We start from the raw sequence: 24430 nt of genomic DNA, 5'->3' as shown, positions 1-24430 counted from the left end.
AGACCCCTTCTGATGGACGCCTGGGCTGCAGTGGCCCCAGTCAATATGGCCAATGTGCTGGCACTGCTGGAACACGTCCCTGCATGTGAGTGGAATCATTCCTCCATAAGAAGCACCATATAGGGAGAGTCCCTGGGAAACAGAGTGCGTATAAGAAACATGTATTGCGGTTGCATAATACATGTTTGCACAAAATAGTTCTGTTTACTCTAGATAATCCTGTTTCTCTCAGGACACCTTTGAACCTTGTCTCCACCCAACAATATCTCACAAATTTCATCAAGCTCTCACTCGTGTCTAATTCTGTTCATTGTTCTCTGATCCCGACTCTGACTCCATCCTTGTGCAGATTCAGAGAGAGACCTGCTCCTCCTCCTGTCCTGTGTCCCCTGAGGCTTTTCTACACAGCCTCACCCTTGGCATCTCTCCCAGGCAGTGGCCTTTGCCTTCACTCCTTTCTTGCATTTGATCCCTCACCAGGAGCCTTCACCTCCGAGGGAAGAACACAGAGTTTCTGCTCCAGCTTCCTTGCTTCTGTCAGATTCTCCTTCTAATATCCTCAACTGGCAGGAGAGAAAGAGAAGCTACATAGGCATCCACCCACCCCTACTTTGCATGACAGTTTCTTTTCAGTTAGAAGGAACATTGCACCTCATTGTAAGAGAAGAAAATCTCCCCTCTATCAATTCTCCAGACATGTCTGCCTTGAGAAGAGGGAGTGGCACGGTCCAGGGTCAGTCTCCTGCTCCTTGGCCACCACTTCTCCCTGGTCAGGAGTCAAGAACAGGTCTCTGAGCTCTGCCTGCTCTTGCAGAGCCCCCGAGCCCTCCACAGCCCCACCTCAAGGCTCACAAGTTCAGGGGGCCTTTATGCACCACTCTCCAGGGCTAATGTCCCCCTCTACATGACTGTACATGTCAGTCACAGAAAGAGCCCAGGACTCCCAGACCATCCGGATCCCCCACGTCTGTGTCCCTAAACTCTGCACCTGCACCTTTCTAGGTGTTTCCCGCACATCCCTCAAATCCGCAGCCTTGCTGATGTTCCCTCTGAAGCTGTGACTCATCATCACAGAATTCAAAATCCTCACTTGCTGTTAACACTCCTGGCCAATACCACCCCTTTGCCCTTGTTCTACAATCCAGTCTTCCACTTTGCCTTGAGGACCCTGCTTCTCCTGCAGTGTCCTAAGGGGAGGTGTTGGTTCTCTCCCACTGTCTCCCCGGGGAGCATGGAGTTAGGGCAGGCGTCCGTTCTCCTCCGTGCCTCTTCTAGCCAATCTCCCTCTCTGCTCCCCCAAGACACCCGCTAAAAACTGCCTCTGCTTGTCAGACTTGGCTGTTATGCACCCTGCATCACTTCCTGTAGATTTTAACACCTGTTTGTGGTACATTTTGTAGTACTAATTCCACCTCCATTCCCAGTGTTTTCAGTATCCTCATAAATACTGCATGTCATGTGCGGTGGCCTCTCATTTCCTTTATCTTCCCTATAAAAATGTAAGACCTTTCCATCTCAAAAACACTCTGCAGATGCTGCCCCACTTCTCTACATATTCCCAGTTTAATTCTTTGAAAGATTTGTCCATATTCATTGCCTCCAATTCCTACTGTCGCTTAAATGCATTCCACTGGGGTTCCTTCCTCCTTGTCGTGGTCTTAATAAGGTGCCCAGTGACTTCCATGTTGATAAGATGGATAATTAATTCTCCATTCTTGACTTGCTTAATCTGCCAGCAGCATCTGTCACTGTTGAGACTTTATCCTTCTAAAATCACTTTCTTTTTTATTATTTCAGCTTATTATGGGGGTACAAAAGTTTAGGTTATGTATATTGCACATGCCCCCCCCCACCATGAGTCAGAGCTTCAAGCCTTTCTATTCCCCAGACAGTGTGCATCACTTTCTTCACTTGGCTTCCATGATATCAGTCTCCTGGTTTTCCTCTTCCTTCTCTGTCTCTGACCACTTTACTGGTTTCTCCTCATTTTCCTCACATCTAAGCACTGGGGTGCCCCAACTCATAGCCCTTGGACTCTTTTTCATCTTCATGGATTGAGAATTCCTGATGATGTTAGACATTCTCATGGCTTTAAACACCATCAGTAGGATGAAAAAGCCCAAATCAATAACTCCAGTTCAACCCTTTCCCCCAAAATCCAGACTGGAATATTCAATAGTCTACTCAGCTTCTCCACGTGAGGGTCCAATGGGCATCTCCAGCTCAATATGTCCCAGACGAACCTCCCTTAATGTCCCTGCCATCCTGCTACACCTTAAATTGTCTCAACAATGCAGCTCCTTTCTACCAATCACAAAGACCAACATTTGGGAGTCATTCTTGCCTTTGTCAATTCTCTGCTTTCTCACATGATTTCCCTGAAAGAGCCCTGCCGTGTTCACCCTCAACAGAGATCCAGAATCCAAAGTCGTCTCATGTCCTACTCAACAGCCTTTCTGATTCCAGAAGCCAAACCCTGCCTGGATTATTGAAGTAGCCCCTATGTAGTGTGCCGCCTCCTGCCCTCGCCCACCTGCAGTGTCTTCCCTTCACAGCAAGGCATGGTCCTCCAGCATCTCCCCATCTGGCCACATGGCCACTCCTCGTCTGTTGAGTCATGAGTTCCTTGGGAGCATCCCTTCCCATTGGTGGCCTTTGAGAAAGCTTAGGAAATAGGAGAGGTGCCAGGAAGCCAGGGGAAAACATCTTAAATTCAAATGAAAGATGGATTCTGAAAAGTTTATGCTAGGAGGCATGAATATTCATCTCCGGCAATCTTTTAGGGTAATGTTCAGTGCAAGTTTTATGAGCAGAGAAGCAGGGAGCATGAAGTCCTGGCTGGCTGTAGTGAAGACGCCCTGCCCACTGTCTGCCACTGACCAAGTCCCTGGACTGCTGACTCAGGCAAGAAAGGGAGAAATGGGGTCTGTCCACTTCAGGAAAGCTTTTAGTGCAAGACAGCGATGAATATTATGAGGTTACTATTAATACCCATTAGGAGTAAATGCTTCTGTGATTTGACATGGAAATTAGCCCCATATCTGTTCAATGCAACAGTTCTACCAATAGAATATAATGTGTATATGCATGAAATTTATCACTGACACATTATTGGGCTAAATCCAACCAAATAGAACAATAAAGTAATAGAATCAGGCAGCATTATGACCTTGAAGCCAGAGGGATAGACTGAAAATTAGGTATATTACACTGTGTGTTCCGTGGTTGGCTCTAGTGTGCCCAGTGCACACACACGGGTTGGGGGAGCATGGCACAGTAGAAACGGTAAACAGAACACCTAAGCTTTTATCTGGCCGAAGTTCCTTGTTAGTTGAGAGTGTAATTTCAGCAATGTGGCTTTCAAACAGTGGAGCAGGAGCAGTAATGAAGCAAGGGCACACAGGAAAGAGGGTCAGCCTCATACAAGGAGGTCAGGGGACAGCCAAAGATGTGAGGCCAGAGCTCCTGCACTTAGGACAAGGAAGAGGTCATGAGCCACTGGAAACCGGTGAGAGGGAAGCAGGCTCTTCCAAAAAGACACAACAGCTGAAACAAAGGCAGGAAGACAGAAAATTATCCCTGATCGCAGACACATTTTTCTAGCCAAAGAGATTCAAGGAAACAGGACAGAGAGATGGGAGGACGGAAGGGGCCTTGATGCAGGGAACATGCAATGGCGGTAGGGGTGGCTGTTCTAGGGCATTTGGTTGCACCTGTGCTTGGGACCAAGCATCTAGCTTTCTTCAACAGATTCTCACTAAGGTATTTTTTGATGAGATTTCTGAGAAAAGAGAAGGTGAGGAACTTAACTCAGGTCCTCTAGCAGAATTAATGTTTACAAATGACCAGTCTCATATAATTTTCTTCTTGTAAAGTAAGTCTGGTGTCATTATGAAGGACAAATTGGCATCGTTAATTTTTCAACTTAGGAGTCGAATGTGAGCACTGCTGAAGAGAAACTTCAAACTCCTCTAGCATACAGATGTTTCCGTATGATTTTCCTCTCAGCTGTACCTGCAGAGACATGGACGAATCAGAGGAAATTCAATGGACTCATTCCAGTTTCATTTTTGAATCTTTGGCAGCTGGAATCTTAGCCCCGCCCACCTTGCAGTTGGTGGAAATAAAGAGAGCTGGAGCTTTGTCTCCTCCTAGGTTCTCAGTGAGGACAGGGAAGGAAAGAGAGTCAGAGCGGCGGGGCTGTGGACGACGATGGATCGGAACCGCAGTCACTCCGTGAAGCTGAATGATGGACACTTCATCCCAGTGCTTGGATTAGGCACTTACGCTCCTGATGCGGTAAGTGCACCCCAGGGGGCTGAAGGCTCCTGTGGCCATTGCCCTGAAGAGCTGTCCTCAGGCAGGAGCCCTGCACCAGATAGACAGTGGGTGCTTGGAAGGACTCATCACAGCTTCCGTTCCCCGCCTCTACCTTGCCTCCCTGCAGGTCACAGAGAACTTTTTTCACCCGGTGGGATGGCAAGTTCATGACTCTGGCATGTCAGCGGTTGATACTTTCATGGGTGGAGGATCCTTACTATTATTCTAATTAATGTTATGTAATATATATCCAATGCTTCCAATGTATGTTAAGTATTTTTCATGCATTACCTTATTTAATTCCTCAACAACTCTCCTAAGTAAGTACTTCCATTATTGTATCCTACATTGTATAGTCCTAAACTCGTGCTGTTGTCTCTGCACTCCTCTGTCACCCTAACCATTGCTGCTGTACTCTTGGTCAGAAACTCGAAGGGCAAAGGGGCCAGGAGGGGTGTTGACGTGGTTACGTGGTAGCAGCTTTCCTGTGAGTCTGTTGGGGCTGAAGGATTTGCCAGAGAACTTCAAACATGCAAACCTTTTAGCACGTAAGAGCCTTCTGTGATGTCCACCGTTAGGTGTTTAAAGAGGAAGTCATAGGGGCCATAAATTCACAATAGTGCCAGATTGTGCTTTTCACTAAATACATTATTCCACATCCACATATGTCGCTGCAGGGAACTTAAAGGGTCACACTCTGGTCACGGTGAGGTGAGGGAGCATTTGAGATTGCTTTCAAAGGATTGTCCCCCTATGACAAAGAACAGTGTGTTCAATCTCGGTAGAACTCTGGCATGAAATGTCAGTAGATAACAGCCATCAGACAAGGCCAGTTTGTTTTCAATGGCGTAACCACTCGTTTTATACACTATGATGGCTTAAGCATAAGAGATGTGTTACATACGGTATATGCAACTTCTATGATTGTTGTTAAGACAGAAAACTTCTAGAGAATAGACCAAGTTTCCCATTTGCCTTGATCCCGCACCCCACAAGAATAAAATTAATACATCCATTGACTTGTAGTTTCGATGGTACAAAAGATCCGAAGTGAAATAGAAGCCTCTTTAAGACTCTACTCTGTGTTTTCCTGGTAAATGTGACTCCCTTACACACCAGCAGCGAGTTACACTGTGGCCCTGCAGGAAAGGGAACCACGTCCCACTGTATGTGCACCGTGCCGTCCTTTGTCTCACCATGTCTGTTTTCTGGAAGCATGGAAATGCAGTATCACAGATTTGGTCATTAGATCATCTGCCATTACGAGTTTGAGGCAGGCCGTGGATGTCATCATCATGACTGTCCACAGGCAATGCCAGCTTGGTGAGGCGAGGTCTATGTCCTGGGGGAACCAGCTGTGCTGATGAGTGGCAGTTGGCTCTCTGGGCTTCTGCTCTGTGTCTGGCTGCTCTCAGTGTGTCTTTTCTGGGTCTGGCTCCAGCGTTCTCCTCTAGGACCTTGTGCAGAAGTTCTGATTCTGACCAAGGCACGGCCTCACATAACCGCCTAATGGGAAACCAGCCCCCGGTTGTAGGCAATTTAGAGGCTGAGATGTCAGGCACACAGGAGGCAATTGAAAATGTTGCATAAATGCTGAATGAGAGTACCTGGGTATGAAGAATAAAAAGGAATCATGAATGACTTGAAGGGCCCAGTTGGGTGCAGTCTGGAAAGGATGGATGTTATGGACTCATGTCCAATCCTTAGCCAAAAACTGATGCTGTGGGGTGTGTGTGTGTCTGTGTGTGTGTGTGTGTGTGTGCACGCGCGTGCATAGACCTGTCCTTTCTACTGAATGCCTTAGAATATCTCTCCCAGTATGGAAAGAAGTTTTTCTGTTAGCTATTCCCATACAATTGATTTATATTGAATGGAACTTGATTTCCCAGGCTCCGGGGTACAGCCCATTTCACTAATTCATTTCAGATTTGAAGTTGTACTAGTATTTAGTCGACATCCCCAGAGCACAGGTCTTATCACTGAAACCAGTACCATCGAGCAAGGAGCCAGGAGCCCACAGAAACCGCTTGGTGGAAATGCTACTGAGGAAGCACATTACTTCACTCTTCTTACTTCCCTTTTATAGATTCCTAAGAGCAGGGCTGGTGAGGCGACCAAAGTGGCCATTGAGGTAGGTTACCGACACATCGATGCAGCATACGCCTATCAAAATGAAAATGAGGTCGGACAGGGCATTCGAGAGAAGATTGCAGATGGTACCGTGAAGAGAGAGGACATATTCTACACCACCAAGGTGAGTGTTCTGTGAAGGGAGTGACCAGAGCCCACTCTATGTTCAGATATGGTATTTTTTAACAAATGGGATCTCAGTTTGAATAATTTATTTCCTTCCTAATATTGTAGCGGCACATTCTTGAAACTCAGAAAAGGCTTGCTTTGCTCTGAAATGTGTTAAAGGAGAAAAACAATTCTTCCATTTTTCTAAACATAAGACATTCTTTGTATAAAATAAGAATAATGACACTTACCCTCTGGAACTGCTGTGTGGATTGACCAAGCCACTGCGTGTCTACTCCCTTGACTCCTCAGCAGATTCTCTAGGGACATATCCAGTGGGGCAGAGGCATCACACACAAAAAGGACCCAGGCTAGCAAATACATTCCTTCTCAATTCAGCATTGAGTTTCCCAAACTTCCTGTAGTTTTCCTAGGTAGAAAACCATGCTTCCGATGCAAAGAGAGCTTAGGTCTCTACACGTGAACGCTATGTAGGGTTACATCGATGACAACTTGTTTGTGGGATATGATAGCTCAGCAGAATTGTTTTAGGAATTTATTACACAGACAGGAGATCCCATGCCCCTGTCCTGCTATGTCTTGGGGGGCCGACTCCCCTAACTCTTGACACTTGGGGTTGCTCTTCCTGCTCCATCTAAGTTTTCTTCATGATTTCACATTGCACTAGCTCAGGTGGATCCCAGTGTTCCATCTGGGACCTGATTTATCCTGAGTAACAATAATGTAGCCCAGCTCTTCTCAGTTTCAGACCACCACAGTGGTTTGTTACTCACTTCTCAATTTTTGAGTGTGATGTTTAATTTTAGTCCCCAAATATGTGAAATCTTAAGCGATTTTCATTTCTTTTGCTCACTGCAGCTTTGGGGTACTTTCTTTCGACCAGAATTGGTTCAACCAGCGCTGGAAAGATCTCTGAAGAAACTGCAACTGGACTATGTGGATCTCTTCCTTATTCATATGCCATGTGCTCTGAAGGTCAGCTCGTCATTTTGCTTGTGACATCCATGGCTTGCCCTCACTGTTACTAGCACCTCCAATCATCTCATTCCAGCCTGGTTTACTGGGTTCTTGCTGAGACAGGGAGGTTTCAGTAAGATGCACAGAACTGCTAAATGATTTATGAGTCTCTTTGGCAGTTGAGTAACTCCACCCTCAGGTCTGTTTTTTATCTTATTCTCCAGCCTTCAGAGGAATTGAGGTTCAATGATCTCACTGCCCCTACCTTGGAGAGTTGAAGGCATTGCCCTAGAGGTCTGACTGAAGGTGCTCCTGTCTGGGGCCCTTGGCGGTCAGGGTCCTCAGGAGTGTTGAGTTACTACAGCCTGCAGAGATTCATGGGAAATCCCCACCTCGCTAGGGGAAAGGTCTCTCCCGGGTGTACATCTCAGCCCAGAGAGGACAGAGCTACCTGGGCTGGCACATAGTGCACAACGGGGCCCCTTTGGGCTCCTCTGACCTGACCTCCCCTCACAGTGGATGTTTGCTGAGCAGGGCAAATGTCCTCACTGTCTCAGAGTTGGTTTATCATTAACTGGAGCTAAACACATTGGTTAATAGTTATGGTAAGTCCTATCCTCCAAACCAGCCTGTCCTTGGAAATGGACTAAGTTCCAACTGTAGGGGAGACTTCATTCTTCTTGAAGTTGAGGGCTGTGTGGGGTAGGAGGGTGGAGGTCGTTGGGGGGAGTCTTTTGCTGCAGTCTCTGAGAAGATTCTGATCTTCCTTTTCCCCCATGTCTTCTCTTCCTCACACACATGCACCCTGGCAAGCACTCACACACACCAATGCACACACATGTGTAAACGCTGACCCACACATGCATGCACTGATGTCCACACATGTGCACACTCTGATTAATAATCACAGCCTCCTGAAGGTTATGTGGCCAAGTTCTTTAGGTCTCACAAAGGTGATTCTTAGAGAAAATGTTCTTCTTTATTCTCTGTTCTCTCTGTATCCAGCCTGGGGAGGAATTGATGCCAGAGGATGCAAGTGGGAAACTCATATTAGACACTGTGGACATTCGTGACACATGGGAGGTAGGTGCTGCTACAGACCCAGCAGGCGTGGTGTAGTGAAGGAGGAATGCCTGGAGGGAGCCAGAGGAGAGGGGGTTTTCCTCCAGCCCTTGCCTGACCTCAGACCTGTCCTGGAACTTCTCTGACCTTGTGTTCTCAACTGCAAAGTGAGGGAGGTGACGGGATGACCACTAAGCTCTATTTTTAATGTCAACATCTATCAGTATTTACCCTGAGATCAAGTTGAGGATGTGAGCCCTATAAAAGGATCAGGAGAAAAAAAGCACGAAAGGAGTTTTATGCACTTTATCTCAGGACAGATAAACACACCACAGAGGTCGGGGAAACCTACAGCCTGACTTAGCCAAAGAGAGGACTGTACACAAAGGAGAGTGAGCTACCCTGTCAGAGCCCACCCCATAGGTTTTTTATTTTTATTTTCATTTTAGTTTATTCTAGAGGAGAGGAAGTAACAAACCCTCCACTAGCAAAATCTGAGGGTTTCCTTTGCCCTTGGCCATGTGTGATTAAAGCACTGTTGCCTGCCTGACAGCAAAATAGGTAGCACTGAAGTAGGGGAATTTAAAAGCATCTTCACGTCCATTTGTCCTCCTGTGTGTGCATGAAATAGAACCAAGGAGGCAAATATGTATGCACAGCAAGGAAGTGCAGTATGACATACATGTTCCAGTGATAAATGCGGTGGATTCTGCCTAATGTTCTATGTGATAAACCAGATTTCCAGTTGTTAAAAAGTGCAACGACCAATGAAAAGAGCAAACTCCATTAAAGTTCTACCACACCTTTCCTTCCTCCCAGGCCCTGGAGAAGTGTAAAGACTTGGGTTTAGCCAAGTCCATCGGAGTGTCCAATTTCAATCACAAGCAGCTGGAGATGATCCTGAACAAACCAGGGCTCAAGTACAAGCCCACCTGCAACCAGGTGCGCCCTTAGCCCACCAGGGCCTCCTCTCACCTTCTGCTCTGCACACACTTCCTCCTTAGCTGTGTTTCCAACTTCCTGACTTGAAGGCGACTGTGCAATGACGGTTCCTTTTCCTGAAATAGGAAATTCCAGGGAAGGAGCAGGCTGAGTGTAGTGGGAAGAGCATGATTTCAATCACCCGGAGGTGGGTTGGAGGTTGCTGTGAGACAGCCAGGTTCAGACACTGGGCTGGCAGATGGCAGCACTGGTCTGGAGCCCAGGAGGTGGTCCAGACTGGAGATGCAGATGTTTGGGGGTGTTGGTTCACAGATGGTAATTAAAGTCACAGAAATGGATTAACTCTCCCAGGGACCGTTCATAGCATGAAACGGAAGAGGGCAGGGAAGTCCACATGTTAGGGTCAGGCAAAGAGGCACTGGCTGGCAGGACACTGAACAGTGTGTGCTCCTACCTCTGGACTGTCTTGAACCAGGCATTGTGTCATTTGTCCTGTAATATTTTAGCATATGTTTTTAAATGTGTGGATCTTTAAACACACAATGCCAGAATTCCATTATACCACCTAAAAATTTACCAATAAATTCTTGATATCATTAAACATCACAAGTGTTAAAATATGATTATGTCACATTTTTATAGTTGATTCATTTCAATGGTGATAGAAATAAGGTCCATACATTGCAAGTGGATGATATGTCTCTTGAATCTTTTAATCAATAGATTCACTTTCTTCCTCTGTCTCTTCTCTCCTCCTCCTCTCCCTTCTCTCCTCCTCTTCCTCCATCACTCTAGCTCTCCCTCTCCTTCTTTGTCTTCTTCAGTTTATTTACGAAAGAAATTAAGGCCGGGCGTGGTGGCTCATGCTTGTAATCCTAGCACTTGGGAGGTGGAGGCGGGTGGATCCTTTGGGCTCAGGAGTTCGAGACCAGCCTGAGCAAGAGTGAGACCCCGTCTCTACTAAAAATAGAAAGAAATTATATGGACAACTAAATATATATAGAAAAAATTAGCCGGGCATGGTGGCTCATGCCTGTAGTCCCAGCTACTCAGGAGGCTGAGGCAGTGGGATGGCTTCAGCCCAGGAGCTTGAGGTTTCAGGTTGCTGTGAGCCAGGCTGACACCACGGCACTTACTCTAGCCCGGGGAACAGAGCAAGACTCTGTCTCAAAAAAAAAAAAAGAAAAGAAAAGAAAAGAAATTAAGCCATTTGTCCTGTAAAGATTCCCACACAGTGGATTTTGCTAATTGATCCCTACTGTATGGTTTGCCTTGATGCTCTTGTACATCCTGAAAATTGAAGGTTAGAGCTAAAGACTTGATCCCATGTGATCAATGCCATGTGAATTCATGAATTTTCACAAATATGCCATGTTATCATCCATTATAGTTACTAATCTTGGTGGTGCCCAAACGACACAAAGTTGGCCATATGGAGCCTCTTCAAGTGAGCTCCTGGGCCTTAGCCGGCCTCCTTGTCTTTCTCATCTTCTTTGCTTTCTTGAGTGAAAATTCTTGTAGGTTCAGCTTGTAACTTCTCCACTCAGAACTGGAATCAGCTATTTCTCTGAGGAATCTTTTTTCATAGGGAAACAAATGGCATTTGGTGGCTACAATTTTAGCAGAAGGGATTACAATCAGTTTATAATTCTAACAAAAATAATAAGAAGAAAACTCTTATATCACTTTACAACTGATAGTATTTGCAGGTGATTAATATTTCAGAAGGTGATGAGAAAGTTGACCAATGTGAAAAATACAGTACCTATGATAATTCAATGTGATAACTGATATTCCTCCAAAGCATTTTTTCAATTGACTTGTGGTTATTGGCTTATGTATTCTGACACCTTTTCTTCTTGGAAAATTACAGGTGGAATGTCACCCTTATCTCAACCAGAGCAAACTCCTAGAGTTCTGCAAGTCCAAGGACATTGTGCTAGTTGCCTACAGTGCGCTGGGATCCACCAGAGACCCAAAGTGGTAATGAGAATATCAGAGTTAACCTATGTTAGCAACCTATTTCATCCTCTATTGAGGATGAAACACTCTTTTTAAAGCAAAGTTTTAACACTTATAAGAAAGTTCAAATGCCAAAAAGTAAACACAATGGAGTAGTGAGTTCCCATGTACTGTCCTTGAGCTTCAATGTCACCAACATTCTGTCCCTCTGGGTTCATCTGTATATTAACCAACTTCCAACCCCTCTCAAATATAATTATTTCAGATGATTTTCAGGAAAATTTACATCAAGTATGATACATATATCTTAGCTTTACAGGTTTGACAAAATGATATGCTGTGTAACCCTAACATGATACAGAAATATTCTGTCTCCCAAAAGGTTCTTTTGTGTTCCTTCTGAGACAATGCCTCTGTCCCTCTAGGGAACTACTTTTCTGATTCGTTCTTCATTTGAGATGAGTTCTGTCTGTCCCAGTACTTGATGTGAAAGACATCGTATCTGTTCCTTTGTGTCTGGCTACTTTTTCATCTGCCTGTCAGATCCATCCATGCTTTAATAGTTGCCACGATTGGTAGGTCTTTCCCTTTTATTGCTGGGTAACGTTCCACCATATGGACAGGCATACCAGATGTTTTTATCCATTCATGTGCTGATGGGCAATTTAGTTGTTTCCAGATTCCTTAAATTATGGGTGAATCTCTATGAATATTTATGGGACTCTTTGTATTCATACTGTATCATATCTACTCTTAATTCTCTGGGGAATTTGGGAAAAAAGGGTAGCACACTCTCAATTTACCACCCTAAATTCTTCACATTCTATATTGTTGTGTTTGTTTGTTTTTTTTTTCAGGGTGGACAGTGACAGCCCACATCTCTTGGAGGAGCCAGTCTTGAAAGCCATTGCCAAGAACCACGATCGAAGCCCAGCCCAGGTGGCCCTACGCTACCAGTTGCAGCGGGGCGTAGTGGTCCTGGCCAGGAGCTTTGGTGAGAAGAGAATCAAAGAGAACTTCCAGGTACAGGTCCAGGGTGAGCCAGGGGAGCTGTACTGAGTGGTCTCTCCTGCAGGGGAACATGCACCACGCCTCACTCCTTCCCATGCCTCCCCCCTGTGTGCTACAGGAGGGGCAGCATGGAAGGGCAGGAAGAGAGACCTCTGGACTCAGCGTCCTCAGGTTATCTCCTCTAGGCCTGGCTTTGCCCCTTACTAGTTGTGTTCCTAAGCAAATTTCCATTCTATTATTTTCACCAATCCTAGGAATTCTTCTATCAGTATACAGTAATGTACTTTAGGCACCCTGGTTCCTCTCTTTCACCTTCTCTACCTAACATACCCTCATTTGTATTTTAAGGTCAAACTCAAATAAATTTAGCTGCTTTCCTAAACAATTGGCAGACCCTGGCATATTTTGTGACCACGAAGGTACTAGGCATGGCTCCATTAGTGAGTTTTTTCTTTATTAACTTACCATTGGTTGGCTTACATGTCAGTGTCCTCTCTCTAATGTGAGACCCTGAAGGGTGCAACCCCCTCTGTGTCATGGATGACCACCTTTTCTCTGTGCTTTTGACGGGTAGGACGCTGGTTATCTGCTTTTAGACTCACCAAATTAACTAGCCAATGAGTAAAGTTACTACCCTTCCCCATATACACTCTGTCCCCTTAGATCAATCAGTGGGCTTCAACTTACTTTCTTTTGAAAGTTAAAATTATTTTGAAAGACTATGTTAGCTTTTTCCCATATTAAGATGAGAGCTATAAACTTCTTCATAAGTTTCATATTTTTTTAAAACGTAATAGTTGAAACCTATTGTTTATAATTCATTTGCTTTAAAATGTAGCTATAGATTAAGTTTATTAATTTATGGAAAAATTGAGTAGGTAAATCTAAATTTCATTGTTAATCCATACAGAAAAAAATCTTATATTTTTTACGTTGTTTTTTCATTTAATTCTATATATTAATAGATGCCCCTATGACAACCATACTACTTCTGGAGTACATTTTCAAAAACAATAACAGGTAAACTTATGGTTGGATGCATAATGGAAAGATAGCTATATAGAGAGAGCAAAATACATTAAATAGGTAGCTAGATCATAGATAGTTACATAGGGTCCTGGGTTTTGATGAAATTGTCTCCTGCAGGAAACATAAAATTAGTACTTTTTGATAAAGTTCTCTCTGTTTTAACATTAAGAGACTCTCCACCAGGGGCTATATCTTGTTGAAAGAAAACAAATCTGAACTTAAGTTTGAGAGATTTAGTCAAAGGAGGAACTCTCTGAACACGAGATCTGTGTGTCTCAAAGATCAATGAGAAAGGGTCTTCTGTAGGGAAGAGTAAACACAGCTGGAAATAGGCACTGTCTGGGGTGCCCAAGATGAGCAAGTGGTGTGGAGAAGCAGTTGGTCAGGAAATGCTTTTCCCTGAGGCCAACAGGTGCTTGGAGAGGGGTTGTCACATGTTCCAAGGCTTGCTCTGGCCAAGGCTGGGTCAAGTTCCAGGGGCTGTGAGGAAGAAAACACCTGGCAACCTTTGTTCAAGTCAAGGCAGCAGGGAATTTTGCCCAGATCATTCCTGTGTTTGGAAATAAATGATTTTTTTTTTTTGTCCCCAGCAGTTCTCTTGGCAGCATTACCGATTGATAAGTTGTGTGTCTTTCTTTTGTGAAGGGGAGCAGATCAGCAGGGTCTGGGAGGAGAGGGCAGAGCTCAGGCAGAAGACACCTCAGACCACGTCCACGAGAGTCTGATGACAAGGATCATGCGTCCCCTGATGCTCTCCTGCCCCTTCCCCGTGGGACATCCTCTCTGGGCACAGGTCAATGTGAGTCTCTCATTCCTTGCAGGTGTTTGACTTTGAATTGACTCCAGAGGACATGAAAGCCATCGACGGCCTCAACAGAAATTTCCGATATGCTAAATTCGATTTGTAAGTGACTGTTTCACACTGTTTTCTGTATCATGCAGGTCCACAGAGGAACAAGGTTCTGTAAATTGAAAGTCAGGCCTAATTTTGGGTGTAGTCATGAAATGTGAGCTTCCCTGTAGCTCCCAGACCAGAGGTTTCCCTGGGGCTCAGTCTCTGCCCCACAGAAGTGTGAGTCTAGGAACCTGCCAAAGTTTGCACCTGAGTGTCCAGTTCTTGGTACCCTTGGTACCTCTGTCTGGGGTCCTGTACCCAGGACCACTGCCCCTTAAACTGGAAGCCATCCTGCCTACTTCCCACGATGCTTTCAGGGGCCTGTGAGAATGCTGTGTCTTTAATTTATGTTAAAATCAGAGGAAAAAATTAGTAAAGCAATAATGAATATGTAGTAATGAATCCAGCCTAGCTCATCCTTCTCTCTATGCCAGGCTACATGGGCCGTGAGTCTGACATTTGTGTGGGGGAGGGGCCCAGGAGGGTCAGTGTGCCCGGGCCCAGGGCAGTGGTAGTGAGCCTCGCTTCTCTCCTCCCCTTGGTGTCCACTGGCATTTCTCCTTCATGTGGCTTCCCTCCCTGGCATTCCACCCATTTCTTCCAGTTTCTCTTTTCCTGGGCTTTCTTGACCCATCACAACTCCCATTTCCTCAGCTGTGTGATCTCACCAAGCTGCACTGTAAATGGATCATGACATTAATCAGCCCTCGAGTGTCAGTGACTTGATGTGTCTCCAGTGGTGTTTACTAAGATAAGATCCTCTGGAATTTCTCTGGATCTAGAAGCCAAGACTGCTACTGAAGCGTCACCTTAGTCCCTCAGAAGTCTACCTCTGGGACGCTGGTTTATTCACAGACATGAGATTCCGCTGGTTCCACCACTGCAAGGTCTCTGGGTTCAGTAGAAAGAAGAGTAATCAGGCAGAGAGGAGTTTGGAGGGGACTTCACCCATAAGGAGAAATAAAATTTCAGTTATGAGAGTAAAAATTTGGTCTCCCAAGAAAGATCTGAAAGGTCCCTCTCCTTTCTGGAAAGCAATACAAGGATTCTGAGAAAGACACTTTGAGTGAGAAAAATGTGGCAAGTATGTTTTCCATACCTGAAGGCTCTTCGGTGTAAGTCTGTGATCTGCCTCATTAGACCGTAAGTGCCTCGTCTTACTCACCTCTCTGGCCCATGGGGGTAACATGGCTCGTGGCACACGGAACTGCTGGGAAGGTACTCTTTGATGACATTAAATTGAAGAAGATAATTCTGAAACAGATAAAAGAAAAAATATAAAAAGAAAAACAAAGAATAATACTAATCACTGAACAACAAGCATTTTTATAAATAATAATTAAGAAAACAGTAATCACATTCTGTAGGTCTGGTTACTAGAGATATCTCTTTTATCCCCCATAATTAAAAGTTCTTCACTGGAGGGACCCTGTGTCATTGAGGGTGCCCAGCACTTGAGTGTTGAATGAACGTGTGGAAAAGAGCCACACCATCCTTACTGCCACCATCCCCCAATCTCAGGACAGCGGGTGCTCTGGGGCTGGATCGACTTCAACTTCAGCTATGCTTCTTTTCCCTCTTGGAATTTGCAATCTAAATCAAATTGCACGTCACTCTGGAACTTACCTGCATGGGAATGTGGGAATTGGGCATGTATGTGGAGTTTGCCCATGAACAGGGAGCTGGGGTATGGGAGTGCCAGTGAACCAAGAGGGCCGTGGCTCTAATTCAGATGTTAGCCCATCCTGACTAAATCTTCAGACAAGCCCTGTCTTTGACAGCATGCAGAAAGAGTTAGTAAATGAATTTCCTCTCTTCTCTTTCAGTGTTGCTCACCACTCTTATTATCCATTTTTGGAAGAATATTGACCATGAGCCATCGAATATCACCACCAGAAGTTCCTGCTTCTAGGATGTGTGAAGAGGATGTCTGTAGTTGGTGGACGAGATTAGGAAGCAGTGTCTGTAGTTTCAGGTTGCTTTCTTTTCATTTTTTTCCTTGATAAAATGACAAAGATTTCAAAATGAGGTGGTTTGTTTTTCCTGATTATTAAAATAATACATATAAATTACAAAAACCTTAGAAAATAAAAGAAAAAAGATAGAGAACAAGTGCCCATCAATACATGACTGGATTAATAAAATTTGGTATATGTACACCATGGAATGCTACTCAACTACAAAAAACAATGGCGAACTAGCACCTCTTATGTTATCCTGGGTAGAGCTTGAGCTTATCCTTCAAAAGGAGGTATCACAAGAATGGAAAAACAAGCAACAAATTTACTCACCATCAAATAGGTACTAATTGGTCAACACTAAGGGGCTCACATGGTAGTCATATTCACTGGGTGCAGTTCAGGTGGGAGCCGGGTGATGGGGGTGGGTAAACTCACAACTAATGGATGTGGAGCACAGTCTGTGGGGGAAGGACACACTTGTAGCCCTGTCTTGGGTGAGGTAAAGGCATTATATTTAACCAAAATGTTTGTACCTCGATAATATTCTGAAATTAAAAAAAAACTGTAGTTCTCCAATTCAAAAGTATTTAATAGTTGTTGCATTTTTCTTCAAGAATGCCGACCACTGACACTGACATGAGGCCACACTCTTCCTGCAGCTGAGGGCCAGCCTGGTTTGCTGATCAGTGAATAGCTCAAAGATTTAGGTTGCTCTGCCTTGGAGTGTCTTAAAATGTTAGATGGTGAGAGTAGGATAGAATGATGAGCCATCAGTGTGCTTAAGAAGATGAGTATCTAGGTGGAAAGAAAGGTGAGCATGTAAAATCAGCAGTGGACATACTTGCCAGACACCATATCAACAGATATTCAGAGTAATAGGAAGATGAATAGCTAAAATGTGTTGAGTATTTGCTAGATGCCAGCCTTGGCTAAATGCTTTCTGTGCATGATTTCACATAACGTTTAAAGTAACTCTGTGACAGGGACAATGCAGTCCTCCTCTTGAGGATGTGGGTATTGAGGCTTAGTGTGGTCACGTAATTTTGCCTCTCCCAGTTACTAAGAAAAGGAACTGAGATTAGATCTTGAGTTCAAAAAATCTTTTCAAGCTTCAGGTAAAGTATTTTAAAAATATGAGATGGAGCTAGGTTTAGAATACTGTACAAAGTTGCTGAGCAGCGTAGATTATCCATGGAGTAGACAGCACCTACACACCCAACAGAGTTCTTTGTTCTCTTATAGGCCATGGAAAATCTGGTGATCGCAGGGCTGGTGAAGGACATTGGGGTGTCAAACTTCAACCAGGAACAGCTTGAGAGGCTTCTGAATAAGCCTGGGTTGAGGTTCAAGCCAATAACCAACCACGTGAGCTGGCGGAAGCAGCAGAGGGCTTAACTGGTGTAGCTGGCTTCCCAGCTAGTACCTCCATATGGCTCTTCTGGAAATGGGAGGATGGCGAGGCATGAAACAGGCATTCTTCTCCTCTAGTGGCTGTCCAGATGATGACTCATGGTAGCAGTTAGGCAAGTGACGGAGTGAGTAGGGAACTGGCTTCTTTAACATGGGTCTGGTTAGCTGGTACTGTTGGCAGGTAGGGCGTAAGCTGGCTTTTGGTCCTCCATGAGTGACTACAGGCAGGTTTACCAGGTGTGTTCAGAAGTGTCCTGGCAGGCACCTCACCCTCATAAGAGGAACATAGACCTCCCTCTACCTCCTCCAGACCATACAGACTGCAGCAGGAAGGCGTAGATGACCAGATGGCTTCACACTGGGCTCACAGATTGCAGAAACGGGTGTGGGTGCTTCATTTTTTAGTGCAGAGAGATGACTTGTGAGGAAAGAACTACGGTAGTAAAGTGTAAAAGTGCATATGTGAGATTGAAGCTTGATAAATTCTCATAAACTGGGTGTAGCTCTGTGACCAGCATCCAGCTTAAAAAACAGAGCAGAACCAATACCTCACCCCTGCAGAGCATAGCACTGTTCTGATTTCTAGCAGCATGGATTAGATTTTGAACTTTATACAGCCAAAATAATAATATGGAGAGAGGGCAAGATGGCTGACTAGAGACATCGCCTGCTGGAGTGTCCCAGAGGGAAGGAGGGGTTTCAGATAAAGGAGAGGGAGGAGTGAGCACAGCTCAGGTGTAGTTTAGAGGAATAAGAGCTGGAGCCTGCTGGGTTCTTCACAGATGGAAACTGCAAAGCAGAACAGGAAAAGGAAAAAGAAGGAAAGATATTGGCCAGGATAAACCCCAGAGAGGCTCGGATTCCAGTGAAGGGGTAAGGGGGAATTGCATTTCTCCTTCCCACATACCATTGGTAATCAGTGGGCTTCCTAGTTGTTTGGAAGCTTTTCCACCCTTACAAGCCCAACTGCAGCTGCAACCACTGAATTGTGTGGAGAACTAGAGTGGACACTCTGTGCAGGCTTCCTTCCTGGGAGAGGGACCAGAGGAGCTGGGGTCGTGGCTGTCTTCCATTCAGACTCTTTTCCTCCCCTGCCCACTGCAGCCAGGAGAGCAGATTGAGCCAAGACTTTCGGGACCAGCCACATCTCCCCGGCTGGCACATCCTCCAGTCTGAGATTTCCACAGACAGCAGTGCTCACACCTTTCCCCTTGAGGACTTACAGTGGACCCCGGGGTGCCCAGTCTGGGAGTTCCCTGCCTGTCAGCACTCCCCAGAGATGCAGGCCAGCAGGTCAGACACACAGGCCAGTTCCTGTGTCCCCAGGCCTTGCTAGGGGGCACAAGGGAAAGATTTAAGAGCTTGACTTGGTAGGCGAGGGGCCCATGTGGGCAGAACTGACAGGTAGAATACAGTGTGGGTCCCAGCCTCAGCAATCTGATGGAGTACCCATCCTCCCACAGGAAAGTCGCATTGTCATACTAGGATGGGTCCCCAGAAGTGAAGTTCCCAGCCAACAGAGCCATTGCTCCCAAGAGTGATGCATTTTGGCACCTGTTTGCAAACAGACACTTGCAGGAGACTATTGAGGGCAGGAGTAGGGAGAGAGGGACAGAGCCTAATCTGAATAGCCAGTTGGTGAATTACAGATGGCCCCTCCCCCACAAGCAGTCTTTCCACTTTGAAGAGGCTGCTTTGGCTCCCCCTCCCAGCAGAAGGAGCCAGAGAAATGACATTAGAGCCTACTTTGCAGAGCTTTCCAGGCTTGCCCAGCCTAGCCTTGCCCAGCCTGGCTCCTCAACCCACTTCTGCCATGTTGAACAACAAGCCATCCCTTGGAGCTACAGGGCCCCCCCATTGCCTGGGGCATTGAAGTGCTGCTTCTAAGGGGCTAGAGCCTATTACAGGCACAAAAGAACATGTCTGCAGTTGGCTCTTTCCTGCAAGCATCAACTGGATCATATTTTGTTTTGTTTTAAATATCCATTTTAGAAACTCTGGTTTTTGATTGATTTTTTCATCAACTTACATTTACATGGCTGACAATGTAGGATATATATCTGCCACTTTGCTGTTTGCCTTTTATGTCTTTTGTCTTTTTTGCCCCTGTCTCCATCACTGCTTCCTTTTCTGTTAAGTAAGTTCAGGGGTTTGAGGGATTTTGTGGCTAATCTAGGAAAAAGCAGTGCGTGTAAGGAGGCAGAAGAATATATGAGACTTATTGGGTAACACTCGGACAGGTTTGCATGTAGGTAAAAGTTCCTCACAGCAAGAGTGAGTCCAGAGACTAGAGCATGGGCAGTCACTGCTCAGAAGGGGGATAGGTCAAAGGACTCCAAAGAGAAAGGAGAATCAGAGAAGGAACTCATGTGTCTAGGTGATGTCACCCAGCAGCACGGTGGGAAGTCTCGGAGTTAGAGAGCTCCAAAAGACCATGGCAGGTTGGGGTCTTACACCCATGAGTCACTATCTATCAATGGCCAGAAGATGTGGGGTGAGATTTTGTGCTTGTCTAGACTCTCTTAAAATTTTGTTAATGGGCCAAAATTTGAGTTTGGTGCCAATAGACTTTGGAGCTAACATGGCTCAGCCTGCAGTGAAGAAATAAACAACCTAGATGCCAACATACAGAGACTATTCTGGGGTCATTTACATAACAATAGGTATTTTCTAGTATACTATTTTAATTATCTTATAGTTAGTTTTACTATAATTTTGAGGTATTTTCTTAGTGGTCTTCCTGGTGTCTTAACACAATCTAGTTTAGATTAATACTAAGTTAATTTCAATAGTCTAAAAAACTTTGGTCCATACAGAAAACTGGTCTTTGCCAAAGCAGACAACAATATACACTGGGGAAAAGAATCCCTACTCAATAAATGATGCTGGGAAAATTAGATAGCCACATGCAGAATGAAACAGGATTCATATCTCTCACCACTCACAAAAATTAATTAAAAGACTTAAATGTAAGCCATGAAGCCATAAGAATTCTAGAAGAAAACATTGGAAAAACCCTTCTAGATATCTGTCCAGGCAAAGAATTTATGAAGAAAATCCCAATGGCAATCACAGCAGCAATACAAATAAATAAATATGGGACTTGATTAAATTAAAAAGCTTCTGCACAGCTAAGGAAATAATCAACAGAGCAAACAGGCAATCCATGGAATAGGAGAAAATATTCATAAACTATACATCTGATAAAGGGCTAATAACCAGAATCTATTATATAAAGAACTCAAGCAAATCAGTAAGAAAAGAAAACAAACAACCCCATTAAAAAATAGGCAAAGGACATGAACAGAAGCTTTTCAAAAGAAGATAGACAAATAGCCAATAAACAGATGAAAAAATACTCAACATCACTAATCACCAGGGAAATGCAAATTAAAACCACAAATGTTGAGGTTACGTTTTTTCAACCATTAAAAAATGCATATAGATCATTTTGTAGTTCATAAGCACGATGATTGGGTTTTCACGCACATGCATGAGATGTGCCTCCCTCAGTCCTTGTTACGATGTGGGCACATTACCTGTCTGACATAAAAACAAAAACATATAAACCATATTTAGCTCATGGGCTGTACAAAAACTTAGGCAGTGTTCTAGGCTTGGGGGCCATAACCCTATATAATTAGTAGACATTTTTATTAGGGCTATAATTATCTTTCTATAAATTACTATTTTTTAAATTGTGGTAAAATATATGTCATATCATATTTCTCATTTTAACCATTCATAAGCATATAACCCAGTGGCATTAAATACATTCACAATGCTGTCTAACCATCACCACTTCTATACTCAAAACATTTTTGTCATCCCCATGAGAAATTCTGTACCTGATACAGGAGGTTGCAGGATGGCACTTCCAAGGGAAGGGAGCTGAGTCCCTGGCACTCCCTGAGATATAAGCAGCTGAGGCAAGTTGTCATCCTGGAGCCCCGCCCCAGACTACACAGTGGCCTGGAACCCCCGGGGCCTTGGCTGCAGCCAAGAGAAGGAGGGGCTGCTGCCAGAGGGGCTGCTGCCAGAGGGGCTAGGGACAGTGACCTCAGGGACCACAGGAGACACTATGCACCAGGGGCCCAGGCTGCCTTAAGAAGCCAGCAGCCAGACTGCAGCGCCAGCCACAGGCAGCATTCCACTGGCCTCCTGGGGATCGCCCCGCCCCTGCGCTCCTGGGCCAGCCCTTGTGCACACCATCAGGGACCTCTGGGCTTGGCTTCGCCCCTCCCCACTCAGTTCGGGGGCAAGGGATGGCCCAGCCCATTTCACCACCATTGGCACTTGCACACTCCTCCCCAGGCCTGAGGTTCCGCTTGCTTACATTCTGTTTCTCATTCCTTTTAGCACGTCCTTCTAGTTTTCCTATAGCAAGAAAACATGTTCAGAAAGTAAGATAATTCCTGTATGTACAGACTCTGTAAGAGAAATATTACCTCTTCTGTCATCAGGGGCTCCAAATGTGCCTGCCATCTTAAAGAGCTACCTTTGTAGACACCACTGTGGGTAAAGAATTGCACAACTGACTCAGTAAAAACGAGTTATATACTTTACCTAATGGTTAAAATAATTGATTCAAGAATAGGGGTTTTACAAAGTTGGGCCAGTATTCCTTGGTATGTTTCCGCTTAGTCCCTGCATATTCCGCACATATCCAAGGGTACAAGTATCTTAATTCACACTTGAATTCTTAATCACAGACTCTTAAGGCAGAGCATCTTGCCAGGGTGACTGGTTCGATCTCAGCCCCATACTGTGTCAAAACCAGGCTTCCTTCATGAACTCTTACCTGTATCACTCGGGGGGGGGGGGACTTTCTTTTCCTCACAGGAATTGAAAGCAGGTTTTGTGCTGCTTTTGCCTACCACTTTTCTTTTCTTGGAGCACTTATATTCACTACAGCACATCTGTCTAACTTCAAATATTAAAGAGCCGGGTTCCCTAGTGACCAAGTACCATAGGGAGTTCATCTTATTTAAACTGTAAAGCAGTGTTCTCAAAGTGCAGTCCAGGGACTTGAAAGGTCCCTGAGATCATTTGGGGGCCATGAGATAAAGAGGACTTGTATGATAATACTAAGAAACTGCATCACAACAGATTGAATACAGAAGTAGATCTGAGATTCTAGCGGGCTTCTATTAAGCTACTTACTAGACTTTTAAAAATATAAAACAATATGATTTTTCTCCCTAAATGATTTTTGTTTTGGAAAAGATTGTGATTTTTATAAAACATTTTATGTCAAAATGTAATAGGTTTATTATTTTTAAATGAATTGATACATAAATATTTTAAATTTTCTCAGCTTAAATTTTTAATGTGGTATATATCAATAGATATAGAACATATAAACACAAGCTTTTAGGGGGGACTGTTGGTAATCTTTAAGAGTATCAATGGATCCTAAAGCCAAAAATTTTGAGAGCATTTTATTTTAATGAAAAGATGGTTTTAAACTTATTTAAGGTACTCCAGGCTGTGGGGAAACAGGGAAAGCTCTCAATTCATTTTATGAAGCCAGCATAACTGATAAGAAGACCTGATAAATGAGACCAGAAAAAGAGAGAAGAAAACAATAGCTCAATTACATTGATAAACCCAGATGTATAATTCCAAATAAAAACATTACCTAATAGAATCCAGAACTATATCAAATAATATAGTATGCTAATAATGTAAGTTTTTTTGTTAATGACATAATCATCATTTAATATCAGGATATCTATTAAATAGCAACACAATCCATTATACCAATACATTTAAAAAAGAATGAAAACAAAAAATCATATATAGGTATTCAATGATATTTTATACAAATAAAACTAAGTGAAATATAAATTTTAAAAAAATTTAAATGGAAAGAAAGATAATTTACCAAAAACAGTAATTTTTCCCATTACAAAATGTTTAGTTAAAATCTGATAATAAAGAGATCTCTTCTCCATTTTAAAATTTCTATGAGTTTTTCTTCAAGCCCAAGACACTATTAATTGAAAATTAGAGCATTCTTTTGTATATGAAAGAAAAAAATGATGCTAATTATAAAGATGCTATCAATTAGCGATGTTAAACTATGAAAAAATACATACTTTAGAACTGACTATAGTAAAACTGTCTCAGAAGCTGCAACAGAGAATAACAAGGAAAATAACTGCTGAGTTATTGAATATGATTGCACAACTAGAAAACCCAAGAGGTTTTAGTGAAAAACAATTACTTGAATAAACTAGAGATTTTTGTAGGTGGATACAAAACAAATACACAAAACTTGAGCAAAAGCACCTAGAAATGAAAATGGGGAAAATATTGCATTCCTTCCCATGATAACAACTTCAAAATACAAGGAACAAACTTAAGCATGACAGTTTCCACAGCGAAGAACTATAAAAGATTCTTGAAGGCTTAAAATAAGATCTGAACAAATGAGGCAGAGGGAGAAAGTGGACTGCGGATGCCTTCATCCTCCTCAGGAAGGAATGGGAGGCAGGCTAAGCAGGTTGAGGATTGGCTAGCCATGCTTGAAGGGGGCACCCCTGCAAAATTCATGTTCACTCTGATGCCTACTGGGTATGATGGGGGGCAATATAAAGTCTCCAGATGTTTTAGGTAA

General features: G+C 44.0%; 1 protein-coding gene, 1 long non-coding RNA gene and 1 other non-coding gene across 7 annotated transcripts; 2 read left to right on the top strand and 1 right to left on the bottom strand.

Annotated features, from left to right (window-relative positions):
* The first annotated feature begins 37 nt into the window (after positions 1–37).
* On the top strand, positions 38–16465 carry LOC123623043 (aldo-keto reductase family 1 member C15-like). Of its 2 annotated transcripts, none has more exons than XM_045529708.1 (10): positions 38–85; positions 4156–4299; positions 6407–6574; positions 7438–7554; positions 8542–8619; positions 9418–9540; positions 11414–11523; positions 12360–12525; positions 14364–14446; positions 16264–16465. In XM_045529708.1, the coding sequence occupies exons 1-10, from the start codon at positions 53–55 to the stop codon at positions 16304–16306; spliced, it is 1065 nt and encodes a 354-aa protein (XP_045385664.1). In that variant the 5' UTR covers positions 38–52; the 3' UTR covers positions 16307–16465. The 2 variants fall into 2 exon arrangements, with proteins under 2 accessions (XP_045385664.1, XP_045385665.1); XM_045529709.1 differs by lacking the exon at positions 38–85 and adding an exon at positions 3476–3508.
* Positions 12096–22018, bottom strand: LOC123623045. Of its 4 annotated transcripts, none has more exons than XR_006729759.1 (3): positions 21657–22018; positions 21348–21351; positions 12096–16435 (listed from the first exon to the last, which is right to left on the bottom strand). It is a non-coding gene; the product is annotated as an uncharacterized LOC123623045 (long non-coding RNA). The 4 variants fall into 4 exon arrangements; XR_006729761.1 differs by lacking the exon at positions 21348–21351 and having other exon boundaries at positions 12096–15328; positions 15603–16435; positions 21657–21983; XR_006729760.1 differs by lacking the exon at positions 21348–21351 and having other exon boundaries at positions 12096–15691; positions 16064–16435; positions 21657–21977.
* Positions 21254–21357, top strand: LOC123623704. Its single transcript, XR_006729991.1, has one exon. It is a non-coding gene; the product is annotated as a small nucleolar RNA U13 (small nucleolar RNA).
* Positions 22019–24430: the final 2412 nt, after the last annotated feature.

This window comes from Lemur catta, chromosome 18 (genome assembly GCF_020740605.2).
Source record: "Lemur catta isolate mLemCat1 chromosome 18, mLemCat1.pri, whole genome shotgun sequence".
NCBI classification, from domain to species: Eukaryota; Metazoa; Chordata; class Mammalia; order Primates; family Lemuridae; genus Lemur; species Lemur catta.
Note: the sequence above shows the minus strand (reverse complement) of the source record. Positions and strands in the feature narration are given on the sequence as shown.

Bases quoted from the DNA above. Each gene is read 5' to 3' on its own strand.
- LOC123623043 (XM_045529708.1), top strand. From the start codon at position 53: ATGTGCTGGCACTGCTGGAACACGTCCCTGCAT. The intron at 4,300-6,406 runs GTAAGTGCACCC...TCCCTTTTATAG, and splicing joins GCACTTACGCTCCTGATGCG to ATTCCTAAGAGCAGGGCTGG. The intron at 7,555-8,541 runs GTCAGCTCGTCA...CTCTGTATCCAG, and splicing joins ATATGCCATGTGCTCTGAAG to CCTGGGGAGGAATTGATGCC.